Source organism: Aristolochia californica, unplaced genomic scaffold (genome assembly GCF_029961685.1).
Source record: "Aristolochia californica isolate CCGP_79_NKW_82.1479 unplaced genomic scaffold, dmAriCali1.0.hap1 SCAF_1, whole genome shotgun sequence".
Lineage (NCBI taxonomy): Eukaryota > Viridiplantae > Streptophyta > Magnoliopsida > Piperales > Aristolochiaceae > Aristolochia > Aristolochia californica.
Genome location: NW_027181770.1, coordinates 59,097,814 through 59,109,701, shown reverse-complemented (window position 1 = coordinate 59,109,701; position 11,888 = coordinate 59,097,814). Strand labels below are relative to the sequence as shown.

Here is an 11,888-nt window from a genome sequence, read left to right as displayed (position 1 = left end):
TTTTTGGGCCTGGATGTGATCTTGTTTCCAAAAAGTTTTGCAACTACCTCTCAACAACCTTACCAACACTGCAAGCAATCTGCAGTTGAGGTCCTGTTGTCCAGATCTCCCCTATGGCTCCCACAGCTAATAAAAATCCAGGTACTTCACTTCCTTTGGGCATTTTTGCATTTCCCATTACATGATTTCTGAGTGGAAGATTCAGGTGAAATTAAGTTTAGATGAGGTCTTTCTTTAATGGAAACAGCAAACCCAACAATCTTTTGCAGTGGTTTCAATGAAACAACACAAGCTTTCACACATCTTTTAACTAATTCTGACACTCTAACATTATTTATTGCCACTGAAGCTGCATACAACACATTTTCTTTCAGTTTCTAACCTTTAAACAGAAAAAGAACAGAAAAGATTAATGTAAACAGTCTTCTTCCTCTTGCCATCAGCATGGCGAATAACAGAGAATTCAACACATAAACAAACCCTTGGGAGGAAGAGACTTGAATGCTGGGCTCTTCTTTGCATGATATCTGTTTCTGTTTTTGTTCTCTGGAAACTGGTTTTTCCTTTGCCATTTTCTGTTCACTCAGCACCTTTGGTTACTTCTTTCTTATATTGAAAATACAGGGATTGCCGTTTCCTACGGAACTGGGGATGGTTTTGGCTTTGTGGCTGAGAGGATGGTGATGAAGAAGAAGAGAACCAAAGCAGCGTATGAGCAGACAACCGAGTAGGTTGTTTTATCACAGTAATGGCCAACGTAGGAGCAAATTTCACCCCAACCAGTGTGGCTGTTGCCATATTTGCCCACAAAACCAATGGCTGTGGCTGCTGAAGATGCTGCCGTTAGAAGCCCCATCACCATCTGTTGTTCACAGTAAATACATCGCATCAGTTTCAGAAAATTAGTCTCCTGGGGTGGTTTGACAGTGAAAAAACGATCTGGGTTTAATCTCTACTATCTGTATAAAGAATGCATCATCAATTAATAAAAATATGAGTTATAAAATTCCATCTTCTTCTTCTTCTTCTTCTTTTCCTTTTCATACTCATGCTTTTGGTTGAAGAAGACAATGGCAACAACATGTAAAGGGAATTTCTGTTGAGGAAAAGAAGAAAGCAGTATTTCTTCAAATATCTGCAACGGCCTGCAAATGGAGATGAAAACAGAGGATGGAGATAACACAAAAAAAAATTAAAGATTTAACAACATACCAGATCAAGGAGAAACAAACAGAAAAAACACCTCTGGCCTGAGCCTTTAGCAGTGAACATTAAAACAAAAGGCAGGGAAACCAGAGAATAGGCACATGCAGCAGTGTTAGCGCCAACGAGGAACCTGTCAAAACGTTTTGAGGATTTATGTTCAGACAAAGAATCACACGATGTTGTTAAACTGATATGAGATATCTCTCAGCCACAGTTTCTCATATTACCTGAAGGCACTGCTGTAGGTGTATTTGGCTACCATTTCGAAACCATAAATCGTTTTCCTTTCCTTGGTGGTGGCCATGATCAGAGCTGCAGCCAGCGAAGCTCCAAAAGCTGCAAGCCGAATCAATACTTGGGTCACAACGAATAGTCTCTTCGTTTTCTGAGAGGAGTTCAGCTCCATCTTAGACAAGTTACTCGCCATTGCAGCAGAAGGAGAACAACAAGGAAGAGAGGTAAAAGAGGGGAAACTCGCAGATGAAAGCCAAGAGTCGTGGAAATCCGAAGAAGGGCATCTGGGTATTTATAAGAAAAAGGAGGAGGCTCCTTTCCGGGCTCTGAAGTGATAGATAATCCAAGTCAAAAATGTGGTGATTGATCAGAATACCAGATAAAATAAACGAATTTCCCTCTCAGAAGTGGGAAAGCCTGGTCCTGTTCAAACCCTCCCTCTCTCTCTCTCTCCCAATAAAATATACAAACATGAATTCTTGCAAGCAGATGCTTATTGATCCAATCCAGGTCATTGTACTGTAATATCAGAAACTGGGTAGCAGACTTTGAACTTAAGTTAATTTGACAAATTTCTGGAAACAATTCATTTCTTCTGTTCTTTCTGTCTTTTCCTTCTTTCCCTTTTGAAATTGGTTTTTAACCATCAAAGGGTTTTGCTTCTGGCTTTGGAAAGGCGTCTCAGACAAGTCCTATGTCCTGTATATGAAAAAAAGGAAGAAGTGATAGATACAAGGGCTTGGGAGTCTCAACCTTTAATTTTATTTCAATTCATCTAGGAACCAGCTTAATGATAAAATGACAACAAGCATACCATGAGAATCAAATTAAAAGCTTATGCTTCACTTTGAGCAAAACATGTCTAGTAGGCTAACAACCATGCTGACCCACTAATTTTATAGTTTAAAAAGGCCTGAGCGTTGTGTTAGTATAAAACGGAATCGAAGCCGTCCAATTATACGAAACTCGAACCCTTTTGCTGAATTTTTCTCCAAAAACATCATTTAATTGTAATTGAAAGATGGAATATTGAACTAATGACAGAAGACAATAAGTTAGTAGAGTTTATTGGGATGGAAGAGTGACTCCTGTAATGTAAACATAATTTTTTAATAAGTAGGTTTACATCACTGGGTATTCATGTCCTGGCAATTGAAGTAAAGAGGCTAATAGAGATTGACACGGCACGTCTGTCTTAGATTTTATGTCATTCAATATTTCAGTTTGGAGGTTAGGATAGCTTATGCTCTTTCCTTGCATCAAACTATGAAAAAGGAAGAATAAGTTTGGAGGTTTGGAGTCAGTGAAGAACAGCATATCGTTGGGGCTACTTAGCAGCATAAATTGGCATAGAATAAGCTTTAGAATAAACGCCCCGAATGATGTTTTGGTTGCTGTAATGAAACTATTTCTCGGTCAAATTTAACAAAACATTTTGTTTAAGCGTTTTGTTCGGTGTAAGCTTTTGACCTTTAAGCAATGCTGCAACTGGAAACATCTCCGTAATTGACTGGCTTTTGGTTAAATGATCGAACAGTTAATGGGACTGATGGGTTTGTTTATTATATGAAGACTGCGTTCACGCTTCTTCATTCATGGCAGAAGCTGGGTTTGGATTAGAATATTTAGTTGTCAAAGCTTTGAGGAGGTTGTATTTGGTCGAGCAACTGGAATGGACTGATGAAAAATGAAGACATGAACTGGTTATGTGATGAATGGAATCCAATCATTCCATGTCTGGCTCTCTTTCACCCAATAATCAATCTTTACCATTTTAGAGGAATACATTTTTTTTTTTTTTTGTTTCAACAAATCTGATTACAACGAAGGAAAGTTTTGTTGTATTTTCAATATGAATTATCAAATCACTATTTTTCGTGTTGCTTTTGTGAATATGGATTGAAGATGCTTAGATTGAAACTACAAATCCCAGAATCTTGTCCCTTCTCATTTGATTGCCAGCCTACATCACATCTCCGTTGTCTTTTTTGTTTTTTTACCAAATTTATATTGCAATTTCATGGAAAGAAAGAATGGTGGTTTATGCATGTGTTCCAAACTGAAGATAGGTATCAACGATAACTACAACAATTAAAGAAAGTTATAAAAATTTAAGTGATATGAGGTCTTATCTCATTTGGTCATCTCACTTTCAATCCCCTACAAATGATCTTGATTTGAAGCCTTGAATGACTTGTCAAGTAAATTTGGTTTCATATTATAACATTTGATGGGTCAAAAGATTGTGGAAGAGTAACGACGAATATTGTTTGATGTTAACTTAAAATTTGAGACATTAGGAGGGATGAGTTACGATAGAAAGTCTATTGTTGCAAGTTTTGTAATAGTTTTGATGAAAATTTGATAGAGTGATGACAAGATTTCCACTTGTTACATGTTTTATGATGGTATTTTTAATATCTAGAACTCTTGCATGTTTCTTTAGCGATTTTTCCTATCCATTAGTTACATATGCATGGGGAGAATAACATAATAAACTTTTTCTTCTTCCCATGAAAGCATGACACTTCAATAGTTTTCCTACTAATCCATGTGTCATCATTATGTCACCTCTTCACTTAGAGAAAACGGGGGGGGGTATGGGTTGCGTTTTACCTAGTGTAAGTGAATGAACTAGTATAAGTGAAAGTGAATCACTTGTTGGTATTAATGTGATAGATGTAAAGTGCACTGGAAAACGTTTTTCTGTGTTAGTGGCCAAAATGAAAAACATAGTGTAAACAAGAGAATTAGTTACTTTGATAATATATCTAAATAGAATAATTAAAAAAATGCTTGAACAATTGCTTACTTTTATTTTAATTACCACTCTTAAATCACTAATTTAATATAGTAATTAAAAAATAAATATAATAAATAAATAAATATTATTTCTAATTAATAACATAAGTTATATTTTTACATAGTATAAATTTATCCACAAATTAAAAATCATTAGTTTAATTAATTATAAAAATAGAATAATTAAACAAAAAATACTTGATCAAATACTGACTTTAATAGTATTTCAATTACCACTCTTAAATCACTAATTTAATATAGTAATAAAAATAATAAATTAATAAATAAAATATTTTATTAATAACATAAGATAGATTTTACGTAGTATAAATTAATAATATATTTCCACAAATTTAAAAATGATAGTTTAATTAATTATAAAAAATTAAAAAAATGCTTGATAATGAACCGAATTAATAATGAGCAAGAACGAGAGGGAGATGGGAGAGCGAGATCCACTTTCGCGAGCCAAGACGTGAGCTCAAGTGGATGAACCAGGATTTCGGTGGGAATCCTAATTCACCTAATTTACTCGTGGGCGAGTTCAAGTTCATCCACTTGAAATAGAGCCCAGTGCATGCACTAATGCATCTGAGTTAAGTGATAGTATAATCTAATTCACTTTCACTGACCCAGAGGTGCACTAACAGGCCCTTTGGTGGAACTCTCTTGTGATGCCATATGCCAACTATATGTCACCTCATTTGCTTAAGTGGTGCTTAAGTGTTATTTATCTTCTAATTTTATTTTGATAATGACTTGTGCAGTCAACTTCGTCTTCACCATTGATTAGATTTGGATCTCAACAATCAATCTAGATTTTTATCAAAAATTGATTTTAACAATTGATTGATTGTTTGGCAAAACCTCCAAACTTTGACTTTGACCAACATGTCAATTGGTAATCAGATATTTCAATCCCAATCATCTACACCCCCTAATTAATTATTTTTTATAATATTTAAAGGATTTTATGAGAGAAATTCTCCTCCTTATCACTTTATAATGAACTAAATTATCAAACTTTCCCGGAATTACCTTATTTTCAAATAGATTACTTCAATACACTCATTAATGATTTATAAGTCTCTCAAGAATACACTTTACAATGAACTAAATTATCAAACTTTCCAAGAATTACCTTATTGCCCATGAGTAATTTTGATTTGTGTTGAATTTGAAAACTAATTTTGGTAACATTGATTATTTTTACTATGACCCCCCAACGAAAAACTTTTGCTTTTGCCCCTAGTTGCAAGCCTTCTCTTCCCCAATTTTTTTGAACAATGTCGAAGGGGTCCCTTGCCATCTCCCGTTAAGATCGAGGGAAATGGCTCTAACTCTCATGTTGTGTTCTTGTTTTTGTTTTTGCTTTCATAAAACTAATATCATGTTGTCATCCTTAGTCAAATTAGTGGCAGTTGATGTAGTTAGGTATTGGGTTTGTGAAGCCACACAATCATAAGTACAACAACAAAGAAAAAGTACAAGATTTCAAGTAATGTTTGGTTTTATGATATCCATGCACAAATTTGATTAAAGTCTTGAATGGCTTGAAAGGTGAACTACAACCTCCTTTAGTTGACTTACTTCAGTTTTACTACATAAATCCATCAAGACTTTAGGCTTACTTAAAATTTGGGGCATTAGAAGGGATATCAAAATTGTGGTTCAATATCTACTTGTTGTAAGCTCCATGATGGCTTCAAGGGTTTTGACAGAATTGCAACACGATTTATGTTTCTAGCAACCCTTGTAAGGATTTTGGCAAAGTTTTGTGCAGGTGTCTCGTTGAACAATCTCACCTTTTTTCTCTCCTTTATTTTCCCCCTTTTGCTTGACTAACCACATATGGAACGAGAAAAAAACACTTCCAAGATGTTTTCTTTTGCCTATGAGTGCATGATAAATTGACTTCCATTTGAAAAAGGTGTCATCTCCTACCTTTAGATGGAGCTTTCATACAACACCACGTGTCACCTATGTGCACCTTATTTGCGACTCTATGTGTGACTCATGTTCTACTTGCTTTGCTTATGTAACTTTTTTCTTTTAGTGGTAGTTTGATTATAATCCGTTGCATCTTAACCATCGTTTATGCTATGATATTAATAATTGATCCATATTTTAAACAAAACTTTGATTTTGATACTTCAAATATTGTTTGACAAAACTTTGATGCTTTGACCGTTGAGATATTTGATTTTGACCATTAGTTTGTTGGTGATCAAACTTCTTTAATCTTGATCCTTGATAATTGTTGACACCTGGACCATTGATAGGGTTCTAACTTTGGTGATTAAATTCTTATATCGGTGATCCAATCAGTTTTAATTGATCAACAAGTATTTAATTATCTAAATTAAATCAGCATTTGTCTGTTTTTCAACAGGGACCCACCGTGAACAGATCTGGAACTGAGAAGAGACAAAAACAAAATGTCTGGAGTCTGAACAAACCACAATGGCTGTCGTCGTCGTCGTCTCTCTGTTCTCTCATTGGAGAGGGACAAGGTAACCGCATTTTACAGACGAGAGGATGCAGGGAGAAAATCGTACTCTGGGTGTTGTAAGGGCATGTACTCCAATACCCAGATCGAACAAAACTTCCCATGACTCCTGTTTCTCGACAGTCAGCGGAAATATCGCAACGCCCACGTACTAAGGATGATAAAGAAGAAGAGAACAAGAGTGCTGCGGTAGCTTTCTTAACCCAGTCCGAGATTTCTCTGATAGGGTGCAGTTCTGTAACTTATTTAGAGGTTTCTGTAGTGGATAACAATCAAACGGCTTGTAGATGATTCTCGCTATCCAGTCGAGACAACTGGGATTCAGTTCTTCGATGCTCAGAGCTCAGAAGAACAGATGGAATTAGTTCTGCAGAAAAGACATTTCGTCCACTCTGGTGAACGACGGTTCTGTTCTTCTCTGTCGTATTTCGTATAACAACTGATAAAAAAATATGATCGGATATGTTTAACTTCAGCGACGTTGTCATCCAGTTGAGACAACAGGGAATGATCAGAACTCAGAAGAACAGATGAAATTAGTTCTACAGAAAAGACATGTAATCGACTTTGATAACGATGCTTCTATTGTCTATCGATATTTCGTATAACACCTGAACAAAAAAACAACATTAAGGGCAAAAGCTGATCGGATATTTCTAACTCGAACGACGGCCATAATAATACAAAAAAAAAAAAAAAAAAAAAAAGAAAGAAAGAAAGAAAGAAAACAGCGCACACGCCATCACCACTATTAATGAAAGAAAAAAATTCCTAAAGAAGCCACAAAAAGCGGGAAAAACTATCAGCGATGAGGGTAGTGAAGAAAAGAAGAGAACAAGGAAAAAATGGCGGCGGGGCATTGAACGTGGAAGCAAAATTTTATAAATGCAGAGAAAGATCGAGCTCCATATGAGCGGCCACCTCCGGGACTCCGTTACCGTGTTTCCCACTCTGTTCGACAACTCCAAGGCCCCAGCTCCTTTCCAGCCACGGTCCCAGAAGCTCAGCGCACCGTCTTGGAGTCTGGTTTTTGTCGTCGTCGCGGCGGGAAAACGTTTCCTGAGGCGTCGCAACCTCCTCGGGCACGGAGCTCCTCCTTGCCGCAGCCCGCTCCTTCTTATGCGCGTTCTGATGCCCGCCCAGCGCCTGAGACGTGTAAAACTTTCGGGGGCAGTACATGCACTGGAAGGTCCGACGAATCACCGCCGGTTTCTCAGATGTCACCGGTTTGAGAAACTCGTACATGCCGGAATCCGCCATTGGTAACACAGCAACTAATTAATACAGGGAAAAAGGAACAGTGAACGATGGGAAACGAAGGGAGGGTTTATGGGAGGTTCTAACTTCAACAGCTTTTACCGCTTTATATGATACGATCATACGAGAGAGAGAGAGAGAGAGAGAGAGCTCCAAAGTGAGTTTAATTGGTCCAGGCAATGACGAAACGACTAGTTAAATGAACTAATTGGTCCAGGCAATGACGAAACGACTAGTTAAATGAGCTCCTCAGACTTTTGTCTCCCATTCTCTGTAAGCACTTTCTCCTAGGCTTATAAATTTGTTGTAACTGAACTAATGAAGATCTCTTGCTTTTGGGTTGTCTCATGCTATTTCTTGCGTGATTCTGTTGTTTCTTCTTTGCCGTTTGCGCCCGAGATTTCTCCCATGGGCGAGACAAGAACAGACGTCTTATGATGCGTGGATACCTACAATTTATATCATACAGATAGGAGATAAGCTCAATTTTTAACTCTAATTAGTCTATTGATTGCTACGATAACAACGAACACAGATCTGGTTCTGGTATTGCATTTATTTCGAGTTCACCGAACCAATTTCGTATTTGAACTTCTATACAACTGATGGTTTCAAACAGATTTTCTCTGGGAAGAAAAGAAATAAGAGGGGATAGTATGGTAAAATAAAACGGGAACTGCAGAGCGAAGGAGTGAAACAGTAGTGAGAAAGGCAAAGACCCACGCCCTGCACAGACTGCACTTCCCCCCTCTGCAGCAGGACCTTCCAGTTTGTCGTAACTTCAGCCACAGAGAACGAGACAGAGATAAGAAAATCGCCCAGGAGGTGCGCGATGCCGGGGGGGTTGGTGCCCGCGCCAACACCGCCGGGACGCGTGTCTGGATGTGTTCGGTTAGACCAATCGTCGGATGGCTTGTCTTCCTTCTCCGAATAGGGGAAATATTCGTTCCGTAAGTCAGCGGCGGGTGGCGTTGCTATCGTGCAAACGGCAAACAGGAAAAGCCTTGAAAGCTTTCCCTCTGTTCAAGTCAGAAACTCTGAAACGAAAGCCGCATCAAATCGAAAGTCTAAACCCACTTCCCCCTCTCGAGAGTCGAGACAGGCAACGTTCCGTTTCTGTAACTTCGATTCTGCCATGGCTTCTTCTCCTTCTCTCTCTCTGTTTTTCCCTCTCGAGGAAACGTTTCCCCCTCTTACGTAAATCAAGATTACAGAAAAACTAGAGATGAAACCTCTCTTCATTGTAAGTAAACTGGGACAGAAATTAGGATTCGGAGAAACAACTGGAATACAAAAATAGTCTTGCAGTCCGGTCCAAGATTGAGAGAGTTTCGAGAAGAAATCGTTTATTGCATATATGTTCTTTTTTGTTTTATGGATTTATTTTTTCATTAGTTTCTATTAATTTTTTCCTGTTTATTATATAAACTTTTATTAATCTTCATTGTAAGGATTATGAACATCACTTATCTCCACATTAGTATGATATTATCCAATTTGGACCTAAGCCTTCATGGATTTACTCTTGGGTTTTACCCCAAAAGGCCTCGTACCAATAGAGATAGTGTCCACACTTATATATTTATGATCCTCTCCACTTTTAGTCAATGTGAGACTTTAGTTGTATACCCAACATCTATTTTCTTGGTTTTTGTTATTATTTGTCATGGATAATTATTTTACATAAATATAATCATTTACCATGCCTTTCTATTCATTATCTACTTTCTTTCATGTATAATAAGTATGAGGTTAGTCCTAAAATCAAGTGACTAGATAAACTTTACTTTAGAAAGGCAAACAAAAATAAAAAGATGTTAGGATGGTACCACTATTAAGAGAAGTGGGGTAGAATGGTAGGATGCCTTTTTTCCTATTCCATCCTTATTTTAATCTAACTTGACCAATTGTTATTCACTTTTGTTTAGGGTTTAAGAATTAGGATTTAGTGCAACTCAATTCCTCATTTCATGGTTAGGCTCTTAAATAGCCTAAGGAGCTATAAAGGCTAAGACAATTAGGTACATTAGTGTCTCATTTTGCTCTAGAAACAATTTTTCTGGTTAGAAATTCATACTAGGAAAATCATATAATTTTTCAGCCAGGAAAACCATATGATTTTTCTAATAAGCATTTGATAATTGATACTATAATACTTTCAGCACAAGGCAAATTTTAAGGTAATTTTTGTATTTGACATTTTATTTTACTGAAAATTTATCGGATAAGTATGGTAATGTATGAGATTGATTATTAATTTTTATTTATTTCCCTAGAAAAAACACTAACAAGTTCATTAATTTTCCTTGAAATTTTCTAAAATTTTCTATGCAATTTCTTAGTAAAGCACTAATAGGATTTTATCTAAAGGTTTTTTGAAAATTTGTATCCTAAGAAAAATATTTATAGCTTTTCGTGGGATATTAATTTCCAAGTAGGGACATTAACAGGCCTTGGTCTCTATCCTCTAGTCCCTCCAAGATAATAATAATATCAATTAAAGTTATACTCTATTATAAATAACAAAATTGAGGGGGATTTTTTAATACGATATTCTTAGATATTGTATTTCCAATTGTGGCCAAGTAGATAGAAATCTTTTTGATAGAAAATCCTTTGTAGATCTAGGTCGATGTGATTAGAATTGTTGAATATCCCTGTATGAGTCTAGGCTTGTGTAGTCAAGATAGTTGTTCAAAAATCCCTTTGTTCGTCTAAGGTATTGTACCTAGTCACTTGTTGAAAATCTATGTTAGGTTTAGGCTTGTATAGCCTAGCTTGGTATTGTAAATTTTAGTAAGGGTGTGCTATTATAAATTGATTGTTGTGGTTATTGAGTGGCATAAGTCTCTGTATAAACAACATTGTAATTTGTCATAAAGGTAATTTTCTATAGATGTTGTAGGTCAACCCTAGTTTAGTGGAACCTCAAGCTACTAAAACATCTTGGGAGTGGACTAAAATCTACAAAAGGATTGTGAATCACTTAAAAAACTTGTGTATACCTTATGTGTGATCACTGTTGCATGTGTCTTGATTAGTATTGATGAATGTAAATTATAAAATCGTCTTGCGCTTTGAATTTGTTGGAAGATGGGTCCAAGCTTACGCGTCCAAGTATGTTATAAGATGGACTCAATCTCATATGATCAAGGAAGACCCACACATCCAAGAGAGGTGGAAGATGGGCTCCAAACCCATAGACCAAGGAGAAGACCCACACGCGGTGGCATGATAGTAAATAAAGAGTCATCTCATAAAGAAAGTATTGATGTAATTAGTTTAAGTTTTAAAGGTATAATTATAATATTATAGTTTTACTTATCTATATAATAGAACTTCAGGGGGAGGGTTAAGACACAAGTCTATAACCTCTTTCTTCATCTTGTTTTCTCCCCAGTATGTTGTCTCTCCTTTTCTCCATGAGCCAATCCATGAAATTCTTAAAATCAATAGAATTAATTGAAATGACAACTAGAATGCATGAGAATTAAGCAAAATAAGTTAAAATTAAGAGCAAAAGTCAACAAACTTGAGTTGAATAGGGTAAAGCAAGTTTGGTACCCAAGGATAGCCTAAACTTAATCTCAATTATGAGAGTTCGTGGGTACCCAAGGATAGCCTAAACTTAATCTCAATTATGAGAGTTTGGGACCCAAACAAATTGGGCACCCCAAGGTCACTTAATTTCCTAGACAGGAGAGCATGTCTCCAACCCAAGTTATATGATATAATTTGAAATTATTTATTATTTTGTAGTGTTTGACTTAGAGAAATTAAAGGGGGTTAACAAGTCAATTTGGGATGCTCTAAACTATGCTATGTGGTTAGGTCATTCCCGATTATTAGAGAAATAAGCTTTTGACTTCAAAATCTAAAA

At 36.4% G+C, this 11,888-nt stretch overlaps 2 protein-coding genes across 2 annotated transcripts; both read right to left on the bottom strand.

Moving 5' to 3' along the window:
- Nucleotides 1-260: 260 nt before the first annotated feature.
- LOC137963760 (CASP-like protein 1F1) lies at nucleotides 261-1,720 on the bottom strand. The gene is made up of 3 exons (XM_068810958.1): nucleotides 1,434-1,720; nucleotides 1,213-1,336; nucleotides 261-862 (listed from the first exon to the last, which is right to left on the bottom strand). The coding sequence occupies exons 1-3, from the start codon at nucleotides 1,631-1,633 to the stop codon at nucleotides 638-640; spliced, it is 549 nt and encodes a 182-aa protein (XP_068667059.1). The 5' UTR covers nucleotides 1,634-1,720; the 3' UTR covers nucleotides 261-637.
- Nucleotides 1,721-7,630: 5,910 nt separating this feature from the next.
- On the bottom strand, nucleotides 7,631-8,011 carry LOC137949540 (zinc finger protein 5-like). Its single transcript, XM_068795609.1, has one exon. The coding sequence runs from the start codon at nucleotides 8,009-8,011 to the stop codon at nucleotides 7,631-7,633; it is 381 nt and encodes a 126-aa protein (XP_068651710.1).
- Between the last annotated feature and the right edge of the window lie 3,877 nt (nucleotides 8,012-11,888).

Excerpts from the sequence above, each read along its gene's own strand:
- LOC137963760 (XM_068810958.1), bottom strand. The coding sequence starts at position 1,633 with ATGGCGAGTAACTTGTCTAAGATGGAGCTGAACTCCTCTCAGAAAACG. Across the intron at positions 1,337-1,433 it reads ACCTACAGCAGTGCCTTCAG|GTTCCTCGTTGGCGCTAACA; the intron begins GTAATATGAGAA and ends ACGTTTTGACAG. Across the intron at positions 863-1,212 it reads GTTTGTTTCTCCTTGATCTG|ATGGTGATGGGGCTTCTAAC; the intron begins GTATGTTGTTAA and ends TGTGAACAACAG.
- LOC137949540 (XM_068795609.1), bottom strand. The coding sequence starts at position 8,011 with ATGGCGGATTCCGGCATGTACGAGTTTCTCAAACCGGTGACATCTGAG.